The 10,744-nt window shown below is 32.2% G+C and overlaps 1 protein-coding gene across 1 annotated transcript in view; it reads right to left on the bottom strand.

The window, feature by feature from the left end:
* NBEA (neurobeachin) overlaps nucleotides 1-10,744 on the bottom strand; it is a 600,762-nt gene that overhangs the window by 332,084 nt on the left and 257,934 nt on the right. The window contains exon 34 of the mRNA XM_023531608.1: nucleotides 8,525-8,586. Within this exon, the coding sequence (XP_023387376.1) occupies nucleotides 8,525-8,586 (62 nt within the window). The remainder of the gene's footprint in view (nucleotides 1-8,524; nucleotides 8,587-10,744) is intronic.

Genomic DNA, 10,744 nt, shown 5'->3' with positions numbered 1-10,744 from the left:
GTTACAACAGTTATGGATAGAGAAAATCAATTTTCTGCATTTAAGTATAAAAATATAGTTTGAATGGATACATATTAAGTGATTACTTATAAGTACTGAAAATTTCCGAGGGTACAAGAAATTATATTTAACTTTATAATATTTAAAAACTGTTTTTCTTTTAATATACTGGAACTACTTTTTCATTAGAAATCATCTTGAGCATCTGTACTCAACTGATTTCCAACAAGAGCACTAAGACCATTCAATGGGAGAACAGTCTCTTACAAATGGCACTGGGAAAACTGGATGGTCACACCATATATAAAACTTAACATGGATCAAATATCTAAATTTAGGAACTAGGACTATAAAACTACTACCAAAAAAAAAAAAAAAAGTAGGGAAAGGTCTCCATGAGCTTGGGTTTGGCCATGAATTAATGAATAGGATACCGAAAGCAGTCAAATTTACAACATAGATAAACTGGATATCATTGAAATTAAAGACTTTTGTGAATCAAAGGATACCATAAAGAGAATGAAAATCATCCACAGAATGGGAGCTACTCTCTGCATATCATATACTTGATAAGGGTTTACTATCCAGAATAAATTAAAAAAAACACCTACCACTCAACGATAAAAAACCCAATTAAAAAATGGGAAAGATCTGAATAGATATCTCTCCAAAGAGAATGTACAAATGGCAATTAGGTGCATGAAAAGATGCATCATTGGTCATTAGGGAAATGCAAATCAAAACCACAACAAGATATCACTTCACACTTTTAGGATGGCTAAAATTAAAAACAACAACAACAAATAAAAACCAACCAACCAACAAAAAAGAACTATTGGAGAGGATATAGAGAAACTGGAACCCTTGCCCATTCCTCATGAAAATGTAAAATGGTGCAGCCATTGAGGAAAAATGTTTGGCAGTCCCTTGAAAAGTTAAACATAGAATTACCACATGACTTAGCAAATTCCACTCTTAGGAATATGCCTAAAAGAACGGAAAATAGAGAATCACAAAGATCCTTGTAAGCCAATGTAACAGCAGCATTCACAACAGTCAAAAAGTCGAAATAATCCAAGTGCCCATCAAAAGAGTAATATAAATAAAATGTGGTTCTCTACACAGAATGCAGTATCATTCGACGACAAAAAAGAATGAAGTTCTGATACATGCTACAACATATATTACCTTGAAAACATCATGCTAAGCAAAAGACACCAGACATAAAAGACAGATATTGTATGATTCCATTCATATAAGATATTGAGAGTAGGCAAATCATAGAGACAAAAAGTGAATTAGAGGTACCAGAGTCTCAGGGAGAGAGATGGGGAACATCTGCTGAGTTGGTATGGAGTTTTTGTTTGGGGTGTTGAAAATTTTGAAAATAAATAACGATGATGGTTATACAACATTGTAAATGTAATTACTGCCACTGAAATGTACACTTGAAGTGGTTAAAATGGAACATTTTCTATTATATATATTTTACACAATAAAAATAAATTAATCAAGTCTTATTAAGGATTCTGTTTTCCTTTTACTCGTGAATTAACTCAGTAAGAAATAAATATCTGTACTACGTTCTGGACACTGTGCTAGGTGTGGATGGCATAGTAGTGAGCAAAACAGAAGACTACTGGCAACAGAAAAATACAGTAAACTTTGTTATGCTGTAAATTTGTAGCATAATTGAAATAACATCCATAAAGTGACCTTGGAAAACGTAAGACTGGGTCATCCGTAAGTAGTTTCTTCTTTCAAATAGTTTTAAATAAACATTTTTAATTTAAAATGCTCTCAATAAATGTTAAGTAATTATACTAATAAGACTAAAAAATACTTATTTTCTCCATGTGGTGGAAAGGAATGCTTCAAAAAGAGAGGAAATACTGGACATAATGCTTATTCTAAAAGAAATTCCAATGTTATGGAGAGAGAAAACCATGCCTTTATCACCTATAAGAGCATCCAATTAAAATATGTAAACAGGTACATATATTTACTATTTAGTTACATGTACTTCAACTGCTAAGGGGAATGATGGAGTAATTAGAACCACGTAATAACAAACCAGAAAAGCTTCATAAAAGAAAAGAGTTTGAAATAACTAGGAAGCCATGAAGTAATAGTAATAATTCTGTATTTCAATAGTGGTAGTGGTTACAGCAACATAAGGGATCGAATTGCATTGATCTATACATATACGCAAATGAATGCATGAAAAAAATTGTGAAAGTTAAGTGTCTGTATGTTAACAGTATTGTACCAACATCAATTTCCTGGTTTTGATACTGTGTCACATTTATATGAGATGGCATTACTGGAGGAAACTAGGGGGAGGATACATGGGACTCAAGTACTATGTGGCACTTCTTGAGAGTATATAATTATTTAAAGAACAACAACAAACCAAAAAAAGAAAAAAACCACAGAAAAAATGACAAGAAAATGTGCAATAAAATAAAAAGAGGACACAGAAAATTTCTTATTACATGATAGCTAATAAAAATAAAGCGTGTCGAAATTAATGACAAAAAGGAAAAGAATCCACCAAAAAGAAGGAGAATGGCTAACAGCAGGACTGTGAAACATATAAGCATTGTTTTCACTCTTTTTCAAAGTTGTTTTAATGTGCCTGAGATGTATGTAATATAAACATGGGGGGGGGGCGGGGAAGAGGAGGAAGACAAACAAACCAAAATAGCAGATGTCGTGGCCAAGCACAGAAAGGGGCTCCAGCTGTGTGTGTGGTGGGGGCAGCCTGTCAGACATCCAGAACACACTACGTCCCTCCTCCACCACGGAAATTACAGCTCTCTGAAGGGTTATTCTACAAGTGGCTGAGGCTTACTGATCTTTCATTCCCATTTTGGTAGAATTAGGGAAATTCAGACATGAGAAAAACTCATTTCTCTTTTTTTTTATATTTTACCCTTTTCACACAGATAAATTTTTGTTCATCCATTCTTTTTCTTCTCTATTTATAATTTGTGGTGAATATACAAGAAGGAAAGTGTGATATCATGTGTGAGTATCATATATATTATAGGTAGCTTAGGAAAAAAAAATAACATAAAAGTGATTGACTCAAAATGTATTATACCGACTAACTTCTCACATAAATGATGAAAAGTAATTTGAATTACATGTTATTTAAACCTTTGATTACATTTTCATAGAGGGATGCTATGAATACTCGGGTAGATAAATGATAGTTGAATCTGCTCTCCCATTGCATTTTCAGTAGGCATTGTCCCCAGATATAATAAATGGACATTTTCTGATTACTTAATATTTATATTCTCTTCCTTCTTCCCTCAAAATGTCTGTTTTTACTATATAATTTCCTCCATATTTCCTAATAATTTAAAATCTTTATTATGACCCAAGTTGACAATAATCTTTATTCATTGCCACATTTTCAATCTACTGCTTAACTTTCATTTATACTTAGGACATACTATAAACCTTCCGGCTAGATAGATGATATAATCATAGCAACTCAAAAAATTTTAAATGCTCAATTTGCCCCTTTAACTTTCCTATGATACAACACCGCAGACGAGAGTTGGGGTCAGGCATGGTCCAGAGAAAAAGGCAGAGCTCTGTTAAATACTCAGAATGAAACAGTAGCTTTATTCCTTCTAAAAAGAGAGGCAGAACCTGTAAAGGCAAAAACCATGAAATAGCCAATACTATTCACAAGCTAGTAATTTCTTACCAATTTCACTTCTGTTCTATTAACGCATTACAATATTTTACATATATATATAAAAAAAATACCCTCGATCATGTAGTGCCTGAAAATGGGTAATTCCCCTCCATAACCAAACAACCTCAAATAAATACAGTCTGGCTACTTAATTTCAGATGTGTTCCCAGGGAGGCTGGTCACTGGCCTGAGCTCCCATTGGGGCCATGCCCCTCTGGATCTCTTTCCTGGGCCTGTATCTCTTTTCCTGCTAATGCTTATGGCAAGTCTGTTAGCTTCAAGGGGCTCATCTTCAGTCCATCTCGACAAAGCCTTCCACGAAATCTTATTCTTGGTTCACAGTATTTGATTATAGTCAATTTAAAATATCATGCCATGATTTTTTATTCTTTATCGATTTCAAATTAAGCTACAGAATGGCCAGCTTTCACAGATGAACATTAGACTCTTTAAAAAATAGAAGGATATAGTAATGAATCTGTAGTAACCGTCTTAATGCTAAAAAAGCAATCACTAAACAATTAAATAAATGTGATATAATTTCATTATAATTAAGATTTCATATTTCTAAAGATGATGAAAAAACATCTAGTCTATCTCTAGTTGGCTTTCACTTATATCTTCATATTACGCTACCAAAAATCCTTTCAATATTGAGTACTCATGAGTGAATATTGTTTAGTAGGCTACTACATTTATTTTATCTATGTCTTTGTATCTCAATCTTAGCTTTATTATAGTTAGAAGAAAAGCATGTCTTTTTGCTTTGTACCATCTGACTAAACTGTATCATACTGAAGAAAAATGAAAAATTTTAATGTTCAAAGACCGAATCATTTGAAAAAGGAAGAGTGTTCTTCAGTTGTGGTTCTTTTGTAAGCACTGTGTTTAAAAGGCCTTGATTGCATCAGTGAAGTCACTAAAGTCCTTTTTATATTTAAGTATATAAAATATTTAGAAAAGAAGAAAGGCAAACAAAACCACAAAATAATTCATGTTAGTAACTTCATAACAGATCCTAAAGAGACTTGCAAGGCTGACTTCTACTTTATGTCACTTATACATGCTTGGGCTTTTAATGAGAATAAAAATGATTTATTAAGCATACATTTGCTTAATCGGTGCTTCAAGTCACCAAGTACTTAAAAAGCAAGAGACATTATTTTTTACATAAAAGTTTCTCAATTTATAAAATGTTTTCTACTGACAGATAAGGCACAGAAAAATGTAAGTGACATCTGCTAAGCTTTACTTATGAAAACTTAAAGAAATCCTATGGGATAACATCACTCAATTTTTCCTGAAGTACCTCTGATGGAGACTTCCTAAAAAAAATCTGGAAATAATTAGAAACTATTATAGTACCTAAAAAAGTTTACTTGAAAACTAAATCTGCTATTCATCAAAGAACACAATACACTCGGAATAATGTAACGGGAAAATAAGGTACACATATAGAATAATATAAGCACCTCGACCACATCTGATTGCGAAAATATAAAGTAAGTTTGGAGAACAGTATTAGACCTGTGATACTGAAGAACTCTGTAGAAAACATTGTATTTAACTGATTAAACACTGATTTTGTCAAAACAATACATTAATTTTTTACTTCAGTTCATTTTACTTCCAAATGACAGAAAACCATTTTTTAAAGATGCCATGAAGTGCAACTTTAATACAAATTGAAAGGGAAAAAGAATAGTCAATTATTAATATTTACTTTAGAGTCACAAGTTCCACATGAAAAAGTACTCAACATACAGTAAAAGTGTTGTGGGAAAAAATAAATGCGATATAATGATAATACTAACAGCTTCTTAAAGCTTAAAATATGTTGTCTACAGAGACCAAAAATTCCACGGGATGGGGGGGAGGTAGACTGGATGGCATGTCCCTTGGAGTTTAAAAGGCTGTGCATATGAACTGAATTATCCTTGACGAGTACCTTCAGACATCTGTAATACGATCTCATGTAAATTTAGACCATATTTTGCACATAAACCACTGGCAATAGTAAGTTTAATCAGGAGCTCAGATAATAAGAAAAGAAAAGCTGATATCCTTAACAATATAGAGAAGTTAACATGAAATTTCTAAAATGAAAAGCATAAAAATAAAAGCATCTAATTTGTAGCAAATGGGGGTGGGGGGACCATGCAAGAAATGCTGCATTTTCCTTTTCTTCTTTAACCATTAGCTACCTATTCTCTAAAAACAAAATCTTATCCTTCTATGGTTTACATAAATTTGGAAAGAGAAAAGCACATTTTAAGCAAATGAATAAACTGGAAAATTCCATTTGCATCAAAAACTTATTTTAACTGAGAATTAAATCACAATGTGGATAATACCTTAGTTGTAATTTCCAGTTTGTGGGGGGTGGGGGATACATACATACATACATATATATAAATACACACACACATCAAGACAGTAGTTACACATTCAAATTTTCAACTATCTAGTTAGTACTAATAACTTCTTATCACAATAACATGGAGCTACCAATACTAACAAAAGGCTGACAATAAATAAAAAAAAAAAGAAAGACAACTCAGAACTCTGCAGCATAAAAGGTTCCCTAGGATTGCCTTCTGCCTAGGCAAAGGCAGCCTACAGAACTGCGCTAATGCTACAGGGTTCAGCTCCACTGTTGAAGAGATGCATTAGGCCTGCAGGAGAGAACCCAGCTTTGGTGAGTGCTATACCAAGCAAACTCCACAGAAGCACTAACTATATTTATTTCTCTTGATCAGAAGTCTGCTACTGCTGTGGATTCTCTTCTAATGGGTGAAAATAGGATATAAATCATGTTGAATTTGGGCAGCAGAGAAAAACAGTGGAATATTTTTAGAAACTTTGAAGACATGTCCTTTTTTGTGCGTGTCCTTGAAACCAAGGTTTTAGAAATCCATGGAACAATTAATAATCTACAAAGATGGTCTTATAAGATAATTTCAAAGTAGAATATAAATTCCTCCCACCTGACTTGTACTGAAGGAAGATTACTCATTTGCTTCTTTAAAAATATTTTCTGAAAAGCAACATTTCAGTTTAACAGAAATAACAAAACTAGTAGAGCTTTTTTTAACATACATTTTTAAGTCACTTCAAGGAGGTATATTTAATCAATTAACCACCTGAAATATTTAAACACACTCTGAATTATTCAAAAAAATCAACTTAAAAATCAAACCAAGAGACATGTTTATAACATTGCTTTGCTGAAACGCTGAAATAAAGTGCACTGCACAGAGAGCTTGAATTTCTCACTCTTCCTTTCAATCAATATCTGAGGCAAAGTTTCATCTCTAGGGCCCTTAATGGCAGGAATTCCTGGAGCCAGCAAATGAGTAATGTTAAACCTATGATTAGATGATGAGGCCATCAAAGACACTAGACCCTAATGCTACATTCCTCTTTATTTCTCTGAACTGCAGTGAAACCCAGAGCTAAGGAAGAAGACATTTTAAGCTTTTTTTTTTTCTTCATAAAAGTATTTTCTTTAAATGTGCATCATCAAGATCCATAAAGGTCCAGAGAGATCTCTCGGAATGTCTCTCGCACTCAGGACTCTATAGCAGTAGGTCACAATTTCAAATGCCTTGAAGATGAACTCCTGCTAGGGATGCTATTTTCTTTAACATCTTATTAATATTCTTCCTGGCTGAAAAGAGGGAAATGGACCTAATGACTTCTCTATGAACATATTCCTGAAGAATGTAAACCTGGAGACTGGAAATCAATAGGTAAGTCTTTGGTTGCTTTGTTTTTGCTGATGTTTTAAAGGACCAGTTGAAGCCATATTGTTTTTTATTTGGGAGTTAGCTGTGCTTTTAGGCAGACCTCAGGTCAATAACTAGAAACAGTTTAAATGTACTTTTCTTTCTATTGAGGAAACTATGGGTAAATGTAATGACTACCTATTACAAACACACAATCATTTTTTTCATTCTCATATTACAAAATATTTCTACTTAAATGAAAATGAGGATCACGAGGAGACTCGAAAAAGCTAATGAGAAGAAAGACTATTAGGTGCCTATTTTAGTTACCAGGAAAATGTAATACATATATACATATTACATTTATGTAATATATATATATATATTTGTAATATTACAAATATATATATATTTGTTTTATCATTGCTAAAAAGAAACAATATCCAACAATTATAATTCTATTTTTAATTTTGATTACTAAAGAAAAATAAGATAAAATAAGATAAAATTAGAATTTACATTGAAATATGCAAATTCCATTAAAAAAGGGAAAGGGAAGCAGAAAGGGATCATGTCAAAGACCACTCGGTAATGAATTGCATTTGATACTTTGACTATTGCATGGAAAAAAATTAGTTTTCATTATTTTGAATTTAATAGAGAAGAAACCATGTAATTAACAATAAGTATCAAAATTATAACTTCTACTAATGTATCATCTTTAAAAGGTGGGATATAAAGAAGGGTATCAAAAGATCAATAACAACTTTTATATATGTATGTATATTTTTTCAGAGATAAAAAGATAGGGAACAATGGAAGGATAGGGAGGGTTGGAAACAAAGAGACAGCTATAGAATGGAAGAAAGGAGGAAGAAACCAAATCAATATTTGCATGGTAAGAGCATCTTGATAAAAGTACCTATTATTATAAATTATTTTCTTCATCTATGGGATAATAGATGGAAGTTCAAAATATATGTAAACATATTCATATGTTTGCATACATTCTATTGTTAGAGATTAAAAAAAAAAATCCCCTCGTGTGGTTTAATGTAATCGAGTGAATAAGATTTCGTACCTGAGAACATAGCAGCATAACAAGCTCAACCACGGAAGTGCTGGACTTCATACAAACAAGGCCTACGACAAAGAAAGGTTAAAACGAAGTGAAATTGCAGTAGTAGACACCATCATTCCAAGTTCATCCATTATACAGTTTTCACTTATAAAAACTTTCTTCAGAATAGAATTCCTAAAATAACATGAATGGGCATGTTCACTAACATTTTTATAACATTAATTAAGAAATATTCAGATTGTCAAGAAGATGTGAAATATACTAAAAAACTGACTTCACCTTGGGTTATTTGGTCAAGGCATTTCTTAAACTTTTTAAACAAGGTGGGGGGTAGTTACTGAAACTGATGAGCTATTTAGAGCTGCTGTTCTCACAATGACATTTGTTATGGGGTTATCTCCTGGATCGCAGACCAATGATCACTGAAGAGCTACCGAAATTTTCTTCCAAAAGACAAAATCAAAATAACTTACGAATAGATCGTCACATCAGTTTTTAAAATTTTTAAATATATTTAAATTTGAATTTCACACAATTAACCTATTAAGCAATGTTTATAAAATCTTGCTGTGTTGTGCTTCCAAAGCCTATGAACAGACATTAGAAGAAATACTAACTAAATGTGACACTATTTACATAATAATGGCTATTATTCATTGATCACTTACTATGTGCTGAGCACAGTGTTAAATGACTTTTGTACATGGTCTCATTTAATTTTCATTTATACTGTGACATATTATTATTGCCATTCTACAGGTAAGGAAATTTTCCTATGAGCAGTTTAAACACTACTTAATCATAAAGACTTTTCTTTTTCCAGTTAAAAGGATGACTGCTGTATGATATATAAGATAGCAAATCACAAATGCTACTATTTCAAAGTGCCAACATGGAGGGACATAACCAAGAATTAATAATAATTGCTGGATTTAATCATAACGATCTGTTATTAATCATAATGTTTGCTAATTTAAAAAATACTTTTAAAAGTTTGACACTTTTTTTTAAGTTTGACACTTTTAAATTAAATTAATAGATTAGATTTTTATGTTTATATGAGGGCAAACGTTATTAGTAAAAGCTTCGTATAGTAAGAAATGCCATCGTCTTACATTAGTTGTTGCTAAATGGAGACCTGAAAAGAAACCACTTATTTTTTTTTTCTTCTTAAGGTGATTGCAATAAATAGTCTCAACTGCATTCTAGACACGAGAATGTATATTTGTTGTAGGTAGTAGATAAATACCCTTCTGTGCCCACTCTGCTAACGACCTTAGAGACAGACAGAACAAGCCGAAAAAAGACACTAGCATTCCATCTTATCAGATCTTTGGCCAGACAGTTAACTAATGAAATAAGAGGCAGATGTGAAAAGCTCATTTAAGAGACAATTGCTGTAATTGATCAGCAATTCTTTTGCTCTGGAGCTAGAGAGTCAGAAAGCTAAATGGGACATTTATCACCTGTTGGCTACACAGCTGTTTGAAATTCTGCAAAGAAAAACTAAGGGCCACAGGACTATGCATAACAAAAGGATCATCATTAAGATATGTACTCTATATCAATTTAGATTTTAAACTGTAAGGCTATGTAAAGAATGATTAGACCACACGGCTATATATAATGACTATATAAAGAATCATTCACCATATATTCTGTGTATTAGAGTTTTTAAAATACATAACAACTTGAAGTAAAAATTAGAAAAAAACATGCAATTACTTTCATTTCTCAAAGACTATTTTTCATGAACATCCAAAAAAAAACCCTATGTAACAAGAACATTCATAATTTTTACAAATACTATCATTCCGTCATAAGAAATATATAAACAAATGCTTCATTAATGCCTTGTTCAAAGAAAATGACAACAAATTGATAGGACAGGAAAATTGCAGTTTGTCAACAGTACTCTCGGTATTTTGAAAAAGGCCGCTGTGACTTCGGCTCCATAAACACCTTTACTAACGTGCTTTTTCTCATTAGTTTCGAATAGAATGAACTAACAGATTCTCTTCAAAAGATTTTAAAAACAAAAAAAACCCAAAAAACCCTAACCTCCACAATGAGAACACAAGCGGAAACAATTTTGGAAGACATATCAACCTTCAAAATCTACGTAACCATTTTGGTTGGAACTGTTTCTAAGGATTAAGACAAATAGGTATTCTCCAATGTTTTTCTAAGGGAATATTGAAAATACAAGCATTGTCTGAC

This window comes from Pteropus vampyrus, unplaced genomic scaffold (genome assembly GCF_000151845.1).
Source record: "Pteropus vampyrus isolate Shadow unplaced genomic scaffold, Pvam_2.0 Scaffold71, whole genome shotgun sequence".
In the NCBI taxonomy this organism is placed as follows: Eukaryota; Metazoa; Chordata; class Mammalia; order Chiroptera; family Pteropodidae; genus Pteropus; species Pteropus vampyrus.
This window is presented reverse-complemented; position numbering and strand designations above follow the sequence as displayed.